This window comes from Thermobia domestica, chromosome 2 (genome assembly GCF_964235325.1).
Source record: "Thermobia domestica chromosome 2, izTheDome1.hap1.1, whole genome shotgun sequence".
In the NCBI taxonomy this organism is placed as follows: domain Eukaryota; kingdom Metazoa; phylum Arthropoda; class Insecta; order Zygentoma; family Lepismatidae; genus Thermobia; species Thermobia domestica.
This window is the reverse complement of record NC_137455.1, coordinates 16,758,341-16,773,165: the sequence shown is the minus strand read 5'-3', so window position 1 is coordinate 16,773,165 and position 14,825 is coordinate 16,758,341. Positions and strand designations below refer to the sequence as shown.

Sequence of the window (14,825 nt, the reverse complement as noted above, 5' to 3'; positions counted from 1 at the left end):
CAGTGATCCGGTTTTTGTAGTCGAAAGGTGTATCAGCAACCATGACTAATTTCCAGACGATGTGTCACTTAATCAATAGCTACTCGTCTGTCCAACAGAACCAAGGAAGTTATAAAATAGAGGATCTGCCCATACCTATCTTCATCATATGAACTCAGTGAAGCCAAAAAACAACCGAGCATCGTCTGAGTCTGATTGGCTACTCTCGTTTCCGCCCTGATTGTTGAGTCGAAACATTGCGATCTTAGTGGCGCGGAGCGAGCAGAGTAGGTGTGGCGAAAGGACTAGCTCAGGAGAGTAATGCTCCCGGAAGTAGGAACGGAAAACACACTTCTGATTGGTTGGCGTTATCTATGTCTTGCAACGTTGCATTCAAATAGCAGAATTCAGACGATTAGTGTTGTCGGTCCTCGTGTCCGAGTGGGCTAGCGCTATATGCTAGTTACGAAAATCTCTTTTGGCGTCAGTTCAAACCCGGCCCGAGGAAAGTTTTTTTAACATTTTTTTTTACATTTTTATAATACTTTGTTGCCCTTGTACTCCATGATATAAGGCTCGTTTTGTTCCCCTTATACTAAATGATATAGATTTTGTGACCAACTTAAAACAACTGACTAGGATAGCGCGTAAAACAGCTGGCTAGAGTAGTGCGCGAAAAAAAAGTACTTCCGGGAGTATTACTCTCCCGAGCGGGTCGTGTGGTGAAGCTGTGACGTATGTCTTCACGATTTTGTTGTATGGGCAGATCCTCTATTTCAAGCATCCTTGAACACAACCATGTCACGTACACGCTAAATGTTGTTTGTCATCATTTGTGGTCGTAGATGGTTGTGCAGCTCCTTCCTCCTGTGTAACAATTGTGTGACCCTTCTTGATTTTTTCAATCCATTCGTAGACCCTCCGTTGCGACCAGGCACTGTTCTTGTATTGTACCGAAAGTCTTTGATGATTGCGGACCCTGATACACCTTCCGACCACAAAAACCCGATCACTGCTCATTGTTACTCTTTGGTGCAATCTTCTAATGAGCGGCCATGATCTATCTACAACAAAAGAGAGACAAATGGAGAAATTAGGATCAAACTTTCAAAACAAGACCACAACTGCATAACAATAAAATAAACGGAGACAGACGTCAGTATGAACAATATAAAACGAGTTATGTCAAAATTAGGGATAATTTTGACTTATCCTTTTAAATTGTTTGACGTTAAACTAAAAGCTATATTATTATTATTATTATTATTATTATTATTATTATTATTATTATTATTATTATTGTTATTATTATTATTATTATTATTATTATTATTATTATTATTATTATTATTATTATTATTATTATTATCGTCTTGAATCTTGTTTTAACTAACATTACAAATTGTTCAGTATGATCTAATGTCAGTCCGTTAGTTAAAGTTGACAGGTCCACCTTTTGTTTTTGAGTGGCAAGCTGATAATTTTTTTTCTCATATGTATTTAATGTAGATATCGCACAAACTCAAGGTGAAGTATATGATTTTGCAAGGGCCAACTTTAGACAACTATATGAAGACATTAACAAGGGCATGAAAGTTGATAGATCTTCAGCAAATGTAAACAGTAATGCATTATTGTTGCAGGAATGTTTATTTGGAAAACATCTTAGATCAAATATACTGAAAAAGCCTATCATAAACAGGTAAATATACGAAGAAGGATCAGAAACTAAGAATACAAGTCATGGAGTTTCGTCTGTTATAGAGTAATGAAGAATGTGCGGTAATTTTAATACATGAAGTTGGCAGTTGCAGAGTTTCAGCCACCCGCTTCCTACGGCACTAGTTGTAGGTAAATACAAATGATGCCTCGTTTGGAAAACCGGTCTCGCGGAGTAGTCCGCTCAGTTATTCAGTTTCTGTGGGTGAAACATGTAACTGCGGCTGAAATTCACCGGCAGCTTTTAGAGATTTACGGAGAGACTGAAATGTTTCGTCAGCATGTTGCGGAATTATGTCCAGAGTTTGCGGCTGGTAGAGAAACGTCACCGACGAGGAGCGCCACACCGTTGAAGAAGTTTCTCTTGGGCATCATCGACCTCCCTACAGCCCGGGCCTTTTAATTCAAAGTAAACAATAAGGCCACGGTGGCTCAGTGGTGCGCTTCCCGCTCGTTTAGTGGCTAGCACGTGTGCCTCTGGCGTACGGGGTCCCGGGTTCGATTCCCGGTGGGAGAGCCTTTGTGATTTTAACTGTCCTCAATGTTTCTGTGTTCGTGTCCCTGTCGTCCTAGGTGATTGGAAAAAAAAGTCAAGTAAACGAGTAAAGCAAGTAAAATTAAGTAATAAGTAGTTCAAGTAAGTTACTGAGACATGTTCGGTGAGTCAGTTAACTTTTAAAAAGTGGTAGAGCGTTCACCTCTAGTGCATGGGGTCCCGGATTCGATCCCAGCTCCCGCCAAGTGAACTTTGTGGTGGACAAACACCATGTGCGTGGGTTTTTTCGGAGTTTTCCCGTTTCCTCTCACTTTCTTCATTCCACCATTTCTTAATTCATTTCTCATAACCACCGTCTTCTTTAGCCTAGCCGGCATAATCGTGGGACGTAAAACAAGATTTCATTTCATTTTGAAAGTAAACAATGATAAGGAAATTGTAGAGGGGGAGGAGAGAGAAGGAGGAAAGAAGCCATAATAACATGTGTATTCTGTCTGATGGTCATGTCGACGACATATATATGTTCTTGGATCCCATAAAACCTTTTAGATAGCATTTCCGAGAAAACAAAATAAACATTTTGCGTTATACTCTTGAAGGTCAAACAGATGACGTCATGACCCCACACCAGCTTGACTAGCTCCTTCTCAAAACACATATGACCTGTTTCGCAATGCATTTACGACTGAACAATAAAGAATCTACCAATAATAAATGGTAAATGAGCGTTTTAAAAGAATATATCATAAATCCTGAAAGGGTTAAAGATGTATGAGGTATAGTATTTTCAACGTGGTATACGACAGCCTTTCTATTGGCCATCTCTGGTCGATTGTTTTGGATTTCTAGGTGCACTTGCGCTTGTAATCGATAGTACAGGTCCGAGTCTATCGTTCAATCACCAATTCCCAATACTTTCAGACGTGGGTCACACTTTAAATAAAAGTTTGCTACCTCTTAAGTGATGTAGCTCCTCAGTTGCCGCATAAGATTAAATAATTTCTTAATTTGCACATTTAATTGATCCTGAAATTTGTCATAATTATTTCCATCTGATTTACTCTTTCCTTTATTTTGCTTTTCAGAAACTGATCTACATAATGTTATAAAGAAAGGGAATATTTTGAAGGACATCCATAAGCGTTATATAATGTATCAACTTTTCAAAGCGACTAAGTATATTCACTCAGGGAATGTTATACATAGAGATCAAAAGGTAAGTAAAAGATTTGTTAAAACAAAGAACTAAGATAGAATCCTCAAAACATGTTTTACTTTTCTGAAAGTGGATTTTTTTTATGATTGTGTCTTTTATATAGGTGTTATGTATAAACCTTCTTATATAATCCGAAAGAGTTCATTTTAAAGATTCAGAAATCAATAAACGTAAATTTTGATTTTAAAAAATTCCCTTTTGGAAATAAGATTATTTATCCTTGTGGAACTCTTATGTTGATAATTTCTGTGTTCAATTTGTACTTGTCAATATATTGAATTTGTGTAAGAACTTACTCTGGTTGAGTAACATGATTTGATCTGTTTTTAGCCTTCTAATATCCTTCTAAACGGAGAGTGCACGTGTAAGATTGCGGATTTTGGCTTAGCTAGATCTGTCACGCAATACGATAGTCCAGAACTACAGGGAGACCCTTCTTTAACAGATTACGTAGCTACTAGGTGGTATCGGGCACCGGAGATTTTAGTCGCTTCCAAAAGGTGAGTATTGAACAAAAATAATAATAATAAATGTAATAGTATATAAAGGTATTTGTAAAGTCGTCTGATAAACTTTATATTGGTAGTAAAACGTCCAAAAATACAGGGTGTTTCAAAACAACACCGACAATGTTTGGGAGATGATTCCTGACATCAAGATAAAACAAAAAGTATAGACCAACCTGGATGCATAAATACTTGCTTTCGGAGTTATAGGCTGCCAAAAACACGAAAAAATGAATTTTAAAAATCCATAGCTTCAAAACTATTGGACATACCGTAGTCGGGTCAAGACTTTGTTTAGGAACTAGTATATGCCCTATCCAAATATCCACGTTTCAGAATCTTGCGGTACTTCCGCAACAATGTTTATGGACGTAATTGGTGAGTGCTTCAAACTAAATGTCCGTAGTCAAACTCCCTCTATAGAAATTGTTGCGTGAGTACCGAAAGGAAGTATTTATGCATCCAGGTTGGTCCATACTTTTTGTCTCATCTTGATATCAGGGATCGCCTTCCAAATGTTGTCGGTGTTGTTTCGAAACACTCTGTATATTATACAATAGATGTCAATTTACAACCAATTCTAATCAACACAAATATTTACCTGTGAAAATAAGATTTTTTGTTGATTCTTGTTCTAAATAACAATTAGTAAAATTTTGTTCGTTAATTGTTGTTCTAAATAGCAATTAGTTGAATTTTTGTTGATTCTTGTTTAAAATTACAATTAGTGAAAATTTTCTGCTTAATTCTTTATCTAAATAGCAATTAGTGAATTTTTGCTAGTTCTTGTTGTAAATAACTGTCAGTGACAATTTTGCTCATTCTTGTTCGAAATATCAATTAATAAAACTTTTGCTAATTATTTTTTGTTCTAAATAGGAATTAGTGAATTTTTTTAGTGAATTCTTGATGTAAATAGCAGTTATCGAACTTTTTTCAGTTCTTGTTCTAAATAACAGCCAGTGAAATTTTTCCCAATTCTTTTTCTAAATAGGAATTAGTGAAAATTTTTGGGTAAATTCTTGATGTAAATAGCAAATAATGAATTTTTGCTTGTTTTTGTTCTAAATAACAATCAGTGAAGTTTTTGCTAATTCTTTTTCTAAATAGCGAATAATAAAATTTTGCTAATTCTTGTTCTAAATAGCAATTAATAAATTTTTGTTGATTCTTGTTCTAAATAGCAAACACTGAATTTTTAATGTACTAATTTGAAATACAAGTTGAAAAAGCACTGTTTAAACACACGTCGTGCAATCAAATCTTGGCTAACATAATATAGTATATTGTATTTCTCTTGTTATTACATGTATGATGTACTTTCTAATATCCGATAATTTATCATATAATCAATATGCATATACTTAACAATGTTTAATATATAAATCAATATTTTGTAATCTTTTCCGTAAGTCACATGTACAGTATTGTTAAAAAGAATTTCGCCGTCCATCTTACATTGGAAAACAGAAATTAATCACAGAGAAGGGAATTACGAGCTATACGGAAGTCATTTGATCTTCACCAAACTTGTGAAGATCAGGGACTGGATGGATCTTCACTTGCTTAGTATCAGGCCCGGCTCTACCATGCGTACAACACGTGCATTTGCACGGAACGGTAAAATCTGTCATACCTATGAGGCATGTGCGGAAAGTAAGTACCGTTTTGAAAAAATACTGTTTGTTCGAGCCAAATTTATTTTTACATGAAAGAACACATCTTAAACTAGTTTTCGACATAGTTTCCACCAATTTTCAAACATTTGTCATAGCGGGTGACTTGTCCAAGCTTTTCTCAAAGAAACATCCGTTTCTTTCGTTGAGAACAGATGTTTTGTTAAGGAAGATTTGGACAAGTTGCTCACCCACTATGACAAGTGTTTGAACATTGGTAGAAACTATGTCGAAAAATAGTTTGTGTGTTCTTTCATATAAAAATAAATTCGGCTTGATCAAACCTGGTTTAGTATTTTTTTTCAAAACGGTACTTCTTTCCGGACACGCCTCGTATATTGTTTAAAAATATTTAATGTTGAAAACAGACCATATGATGATGGTAGTTAAATTTACTAAGGTGACCTTCTATTTGAATACCACATTCATAAATCATGTTTAGGTCGCATGGACAGTGTTAAAGCAAATGGTCAAACAAATTCCAGCATGAATTGCTTGATTATTGTCAAATACAAGAGCTCAATTCTCAAACAGTAGCGAACATCTGCTCCATTTAGTTACTTATCACAGTTTTGATATGAAAACTAGTCTTGTCTTTGTCACAAACAAGTTACTTATCATTAAAGGTGGAAACAAGTTTTTTTATTTATTTTTTTACAAAAGTAGAAGGAAAATCAAGAAATAAAGATAAGATAGCTAGTTACACTGGAATTGCAAACTGATATGTTAAAATTGAAGCTCGATATTGAATTCTATAAAAAGAATTACCATCTTCCCTCTATAGCTGTGTTTGCTTTATCTTTCACTAATATAATCGATTATTATTTAGACCAAGAATTCGCAAAAAAAATTCTAATTGCTTTTTAGAACAAAAATTGACAAAAAATAACTATTTTTAGAAGAAGAATTTACAAAACAATCACTAATTGTTATTTAGAATAAAAATTAGCAAAAAAATTTCACTGACTATTATTTAGAATAAGAATTAGGAAAACCACTAATTGCTATTTAGATCAAGAATTCACCAGAAAATTTTCACTAATTGCAATTTAAAGCAAGAATCAACAAAAATTCAACTAATTACTATTTAGAACAACGATTAAGGAGCAAAATTTCACTAATTACTATTTAGAACAAGAATGAACAAAAAATTTCACTAATTACTGTTTAGAACAATAATTAACAAAATTTTCACTAATTGCTATTTAAAACAAGAATTAGCAAAAAAAGTCACTAATCACTATTTAGAACAAGAATTAGCAAAAAAATTAATTAATTGTTATTTAGATTTTCAAAATAGTAGGCGAAAATATATGGAACAATCGTATTAAACATTATTTGAGATTAAACTGTTAAGTAAATTGAGTTTGTATTTGTAATAAAGAATTTCTAAAATCAACGGTGAATGAATTGTTTCCTCAATCAGGAAGCTCATTAATAGTTTATGAAATATGAACCCATCTACAGTCACTAACAAAAATTGGGTACATGCACCTTACACGTTCATTTTTTCAACAACTTACTGACGAGTTGTCTAATTGAAATATAGTTTTTAGCACTGTTCAGAGAAATATATTCTTTCTCTACACCAAAGAAAAGTGGAAATCAATCTACTTGTCCTAAAGCCCTTGACAAAAGAGTATATCTGCGGCTGAAAGGTAAACTATGCCAAGCCACTTATTGGCCGAAATTGAGTTGTCATATTTTTCTTCCTTACATTAGTACGAGGGACATTAGGAAAGTTTTGAGATGTGGAGAACTGGAACGCAGGAAGTAGGCAATTTTTCCGTCAATAAACAATCGACGCATTTCAACAAAATATTGTCTTGAAAACGCTTTTCTGCTTATTCTGTGAAATTAATATTTTCTGACTTATACTCCTTTACTTCTCAGCCCCAGATATAGGGTGTATGTTCCCATGTTTGCTTAAATAATACAATTAACTCAATCTTTTAAGACACTCAGCTACTCCTACAACCATTTTTTTTCTTGAAGAATAAAAACAAAAAGTTTCAAATTTAGTGAAACTTACATATTATAAGAATTCCAACATTTTACATATCTACTAGCCTCAACTATCAGCTGTTAATGGTGTTAGGTTGGACATGCTGCGACCGATTTGCCTTGCGATTTCATACACTAATGCCATCTCTTGCACAAAAGGCTAACTACATTTTAGATTGCGTGATTATTTTTTTTCGGTTTTCACTTATATAATGAGTTAGTCTCAAGGAAGGCTATTACCTGTTATAAAAAAATATTTCAATAATTTGATAATTCATTATTATGCATTTCTTCACACATGTTTCGTAGGGATGCCCATCTTATAGGGAGTTTGTCCTATTTTCAGTTTAGGTATCTAACTAAACTACTCAGTTATGGGAAAATGAAAAAAAAAATAAAAACTTAGAAGAAAAATAACTGACTTCCAAAACGTAGTTAAAAGCAGAAAACAGTTTTTAAAGAAAAACGAGCGACTTTAAAAAAAATTAAAAAGCAAAAAGTAAAAACTTTAAAAAATATGAACCTACTTCAAAAAGGCATAAAAAGGTAAAAAATAATAAAAATATTAAAATGCAGATAATATTAATAATAAAGCGCCTAAAAATAGAAAACAATTCATTATTATTATCTATAAATGTTTTTAGAGTCGTGCCAAGCCAAACATATTAAAGTCTCATAAAAATTACCATCGAAATAATTTTAAATTAGGCATTAATTTGTTCAGTCACGGACCGTCTTGTGGACGTCCATGCCATGGCCCTGAGGACGTAAAACGGAAGAGGAAAGTAACACTTTTAAAGTAGCATATCATTCTCAATTTCAAACACCTCTCAATTGCAAAGTAGGACAATATATATTTTTCTTTTGTTTCCATCCACCTTCCTTGGATGTAACCCTAAATCTTTCCAGTAATTTAACATACTACATTTACTGAAGTTATTAGTATAGTATAACAATTATTGCCATATTAAGATGGATCACCACCCGGAAGTCAGTACATATTTTAGCTCATTCAATTAACTACTGCGCAATCAAACGTTACATTATAAATATTGTACTATAAGATAAAGTTATGTTTTAGCTACAACACAAGACACTGATTATTTTGGTTGTGTCTTCTGATATTGAAAAAGGTAACAAATAAAAGAAAATATTTGATTCCTTTTACAATGAGCACACAAGATGGCACTTGCTCTTAGATCTTTCTAGAAGTGCTCCGTTTCATGAAATGTTTATTCGTGTGCGTAAAGTATTTTAAAGTAACAATCTTATCAAGAAATAGATATATTGTTTCACCTTTTTCGTGTTATGTTTCATACTTTATTTAAATATTAATTTACACATAAGGAAACAGATTCTGGGACGAAACTTACACAGAACACCATAATGCGTTGTTGCCAAATTTGTATGTTTACTGCAGTAGTCACAATAAGAAAATTCCTGGATTTTAGCGTTACAGTTCGAGAAGAGGAATCGCGGTAAGAGTCGAAAAATAATTTCTCCAGTAAGTATCTAAGCAGAATTCCATGATAACTCCCTTTACTATTTGGCATCAGTAAACGTACGACACTATCTGACAATGCCGCACTATTCAAGCAGAGTTTAGCATAGCACCGAGAACACTTTGTGATCCACCTTAACTCTACTGTTTAATTTTATAATGTATTTTTTGTATTGTATTATATCACAGTGATTATTAGTGCATTTTAACATTTGTATTTCTACAGGTACACCAAGGGAATTGATATGTGGAGCTTAGGGTGCATATTAGCTGAAATGATTCTTGAGAAGCCGTTATTCCCAGGAACTTCCACAATCAATCAAATCGAAAGGATCATGTCAACTATTCCTAAACCATCACCGGAAGGTACCATTATATACAAGGTGTTCGGAAACAGCATGAAAAATCTTTGGGAAATGAAGCGTTCCATGAAAACATTAAATTAATTATAGACTAACGTGGATGCACAATGATCATTCCTGATTGATAGCCCGCCAAAAATTGATTAGAACGAGATAAAAGGGTCCTAACTGGAGAAGACAATCCCGGAGGAAGGTCGGATAAAAGAAGAGAGGAGTTATTTTGTGCGGAGATTTTATTAATGAACCAGTAAATATGATGCTTGCACCATTTTGTGCCTAGATTTCATTAATGAACCATAAATCATGGTAAATGCGCCAGTCTTCAATTTCTGATCTATCATTTTTCGTTTGTAGAAGGCACCATGTTTGTCATGTTTGTTCTCCTATACTTCGGGTTACCCTTGTCGCCGCTCCTATGCCATGTCCATTGTTATATTAATAGATTCTAGCTTCAAAATAAAGACTATGTTCTTCTATCTGATCTTTGTCCGACATTTTGTCCTTGATCTATGACCCTTTATGTAATCATTTCGGTCAATTATCGCTAGGCTATAGCTCCGAAATTACACATTTATGCACCCATGTTGGTTTATATATTCTTTTGCATTTTTTCGTGTGAAGATATACTTCCTCAAGCGTTTTGGTATTTCAGAACACCCTATAGACAATATAATATAATTACATTGTGAGTGAATTTTTACATACTAAATGAATTTTTCAGTTTATCGTCGCACGGAAATGCTTCTTTAGGCTAAGGTAGACGATAATTAAAGCAAGTGAATAACGATGAAAGAATTGGGAGAATGAGAAAATGGGAAAAAACGAGAGTACCCCCGAGAAATCCCACGGGCACGATGTTGTCCACCACAAACTTATTTAGCCAGGGATCGAACCAGGGACCCCTCACATACCAGAGATAAGCGGTCTTGTACCACTGAGCCAACGTGCCTCCCACATATATATTGTAAATGCTTTGTTAGAAATGAGCTCATGAAGTCTTAGTTATTAATTATTTAATGTAATAAGTGCAACTATTCATACAGGTGATAGCGGTAAGTTGTTAGAAGTTGAAAGCAGGCGGAAGTTTACTAGAACGTACGAAATACCATCGATTGAATCTTTAAAGCTATATATTTTAGAAGAATATATCAAAGATTCATCTAAGAGTTGCAAGAGTTCGAAGTAACTTATCTAAAGTTATGTATGAAGAACAAAAATGTTTCCGTAACAGTTCTTGTCTGCCAAAATATGACATATTAGTCAAGGCTATGTATTTATTTTAAATATATAATTGCTTTAAATGAAAAATTTTTATAGTTTATTTACACACAATATGTTATGCTCAAAAATAGTACAAATGAAGCAAATAATTTCGTTCTTTTTTTTAATCAATATTTGTAGGACAGTAGGCTTATATATCTTACGTGATTGATGGAAATCTTCCAATCTTCACCAAAATTGCGATGGTGATAGAACTTAAGGAGTTTAGTGCTCTTACGAAATATTTTGGTGTACAGACCTTTAGTTCCTCAGTTATTGGCCATCAAATTTGGGATTCGACTTAGTGAGAGGTTATTTTATGTGGTATGCTATCAACGATACGAATTCGGAAGAAGACTAAAATATAGCGACAAAATTCACGAATATGTTGACCGATTGCCTAAGCATTAAATATATTTTTTTAAATATTTATTTCTGTTTTCTATTCAAACAGATTTAGAAAGTGTTAGTGCTGGCTATGCAACGTCTTTATTAGAACGTACACCTGCTTGTCCTCGACGGTCGTTGCAGGAGATCTTCCGAGACGCTCCTCCTGATGCTGTTGACCTTATTGAGAAACTTCTTGTCTTCAATCCTCATAAGAGACTCACTGCTACAGAAGCTTTGGAGCATCCCTATGTTGCAAGGTAGGCAATACTTTAGATATTTCTATCATGATAATGTGACTAATTGACTGGTTGCTTATACCTCTGTTTTTTTTTTCTTTTACATATTTGTTTCTCTCACAGTTAATTGAGAATTATAGGAAGGTTCAAATAAAAGTGGTCCTGACATGAAAACCTCTGTGATACAGGGAAAACAAGAAAATATAGTAGTTATTATCAGTGGTGTTATTCTAATTGTTTAAGGGCCGGCTATATGCAAAGATATATATATGGATAGATAGATAGATAGATAGATAGAGAGAGAGAGAGAGAGAGAGAGAGAGAGAGAGAGAGAGTAGATGGATAGATATAACTCTCCTAGGAAACAAACCATACAAGGTAGAGAAAAGCAAATCTTTTACTGGATACTAGAAATGACAAGTAGAGACCTACATACCATCCTAATACAAAGTAGTGTGACTAAATTAGGTAGCACTTCGAACATCTTGGATACGAATTATCCAAGATTAGATAATTATCAAAAAGTATTGGAAAGACCTTAATCCAGCAATAGATCGACAATTGTTGAAAATGGCATGTATATATATTTAAAATATAAATAACTCTCACAACTACATTCATGTGATACCAGTTCTCATTCTTGATATCTGAGCATTTGAGATTAAGAAATAAACTCTTATACGTTGTTCTGAGAAATCATATGTTTAACCCTGTATCTGTAAAACTTTTTAAAAACAAAGATAGTTAAACTCAAATTTACTGTTTCTGGGCATAACTAGGTAAATTTACTGTTATGTCTCGGGCATAACAAACGGTTCTGTGAATTCGAAATATTTCAACAATCGGTTCTAGCGAACCGGCTGAATACCACCACTGGTCAAATGCTATGAATCTAACTGTGGTTAGTTTGACTATAACTAGTGCTGGAGATGGCCACCTGATCATTTAATATGCTTTTCAGCTTTTTTATGCTTGCACCTAGTTAGTTCATAACATAAAAGACCTATGTACCACAGTACACAGTCATCAGTACCACAGCAAAGAAAACGACACACAAACATCCAGATAACCCTCAGCCAATCGATAGCACGGACTACGGAACATAGCCAGCCAATCACAGCTCCAGTTTTTCAGATTGAACCAGCCAATCAGGAACCAGCATTTTCAGCCAATCAGGAACCAGCATTTTCTCCAGCCCAGAGTATATATTACTTATATCCGCTGATCTCTACATAATTGTCCTGATGAGAACGATGACAGCTCTCGAAACGTTGGCCTATCCACCAGTTTTCACCTGGCTGATTGCCCGAGAAGAACTTTATCATAAAAGACCTATGTTCATAGTCGGGACAAGCCATTTTATACAAGGTGCAACCCAAAAGTTTTGAGATAACTGTAATAAAAAGACACTTGGCGTAACAACCCATTTTGTGGGCCTAAGCTTGCTCCAACGCCATCTGCTAGAGACTGGCTGAACTACGTCTAGCCGAGACACGAGCACGTGGTTAGCGCTCTGCGTTGCGCTGTCCCTAACAGGAACATCAAGAGCTTTCTAGATCTAAACTCAGAGCTGTAGTCGAGGGTACACCAGGGGCGGATTCAGGACGGACTTCTGGGGGGGCGGTGGCTTGTAATACTGGTACTTAGAGCTTCTTTTAAGAGCGTCAAACTCGGGGATGGGCTTTATTTATATATAAAATAAAAAAGTTTCCTCTTCTGGGGGGGCGATTGCCCCGATCGCCCCCCTGGATCCGCTCCTGGGATACACGGTGGTACACGCCGTGTACCCTCTGCTTAATCTTAGTCATGAAAGTGTACCTTCTGCTTCAAAGTGTATAATACTTTCTACTTTTGTTTCCTTTATATTTATTTATTTATTTATTTAATCGGACCATGACTCAAATCATAAAGTGACTATATCACCTTTTTCTCATTTTCTTAACAAGTGTTCAAATATATTATGAAAAAAAAAAATCCGGCGCGATTTTTTCTGTTCCTTCTTCATACCTACACTCATTTATATTGTTAATGGTGTGATTTAAGTAAGGAGTGTTATCAAGAAAATAGCATGAAATGCTTTTTAGACTATACAACAGTAATGTATTATTTATATTTTAATTGAATTAATTAATACATACGATTTACATTTGTTCATTAAAATGCCTTCAAGTCCCTCACGACAATTAATTAAATATATTTTCTGTTGATTTCAGGTTCCATAATCCTGAAAATGAAATTACCCTTTACCACGATGTTGTCCCTCCCCTTAGTGACGATGTACAGCTAACGGTAGATGAGTATAGGAACAAATTATATGAGTATATGAAATTGAAGCGACACAAACATTGCTTCCCCATACGACCAAAAGAAGAACTGAAACAAATCAGTGTGCTAACTAGAACGAAGACCATTAAACCCAAAGAGGTGAAAATGAAAGAAGAGGTGCCGGTGAAGGTGAAAACAAGAAGGGACTCTCAAGGAAAGTTGGACAGAGAGAAAGTGAGCAGGCATCAGTCGGTGGAAGAGATTTATACTCGCAATACCAGTCAGCCACCACTTGAAAGAACATCTGTCTCCGATATCAACTGCAGACATACATATTCTAACAGTTCGTATAATGGTAATTATTTCATCTTTTATTATAGGCAATTTAATAATAAGAATACTTTTCTACCTGTAGATTTTCTGTTATCAGTAGCTTCGTAATAAATTAGTAAGTTAATATTTGCATCTTCACTTTCATTCAATGTGATATAAGTAAAAACGACCTTTTTAAAATCCTGGATGGAATTCCTAAATATTGTTGTTCAGTTTAAATTCGATTCTCGGTAACATTCACAGGATTCTGTCCTTTCCAAGTCAAAATGCTGTATTCAAATCGATCTAGAAACCCGGAAGATATTAAAAAATAAAAAAATATAAAAAAAGCAAGCAGCGGGTATATTTTTCGTTGGCATCTTTGCCACAAGACGTTACAAGGCATCATACATGATTAAGTCAATATGTATACTCCTAGCTTTATGTGATTTCTGAAAAAAAAAAACATGTATTAACGCAAAAAAAAGTCACTTTTATAGGTGGTTAGAGGCAAAACAGATTACCTATGAGTAAGGAAACAATGCATTTTAATATAATTCTCACAAGGGAACATCTTATATTGATAGTAGCATTGCCCAATCAAACAATGTGGAATTGATAAAGGAGTGAAGAAAAGTGAGAAATCCAAAGTTTTAGGGCCGACACCCAAAAACACAGGAGATACAGAGGAAAGAAGGATCTAGAATCATGTGAAGATAGCAATGCAAAAGATACACTGACACAGAAAGAACTTCAAAACCATTAAAGTAATCAAAATGACATTTACACAACAGTATAGTAAGCAACTATTGTACACACAGATATGCTCAATAACATCATATGTAATTCAGTGTTGCCAACTGAGCACAAAATGAAGATTTGTTAAATAGAATGGAACACAAT

The 14,825-nt window shown here is 34.4% G+C and overlaps 1 protein-coding gene across 2 annotated transcripts in view; it reads left to right on the top strand.

Moving 5' to 3' along the window:
- Erk7 (Extracellularly regulated kinase 7) overlaps positions 1–14,825 on the top strand; it is a 92,349-nt gene that overhangs the window by 51,866 nt on the left and 25,658 nt on the right. For both annotated transcript variants that reach the window (XM_081739519.1, XM_081739523.1), the window contains exons 3-7: positions 3,280–3,410; positions 3,741–3,910; positions 9,324–9,463; positions 11,174–11,366; positions 13,559–13,965. In XM_081739519.1, coding sequence (XP_081595645.1) covers positions 3,280–3,410; positions 3,741–3,910; positions 9,324–9,463; positions 11,174–11,366; positions 13,559–13,965 — 1,041 coding nt within the window. The remainder of the gene's footprint in view (positions 1–3,279; positions 3,411–3,740; positions 3,911–9,323; positions 9,464–11,173; positions 11,367–13,558; positions 13,966–14,825) is intronic.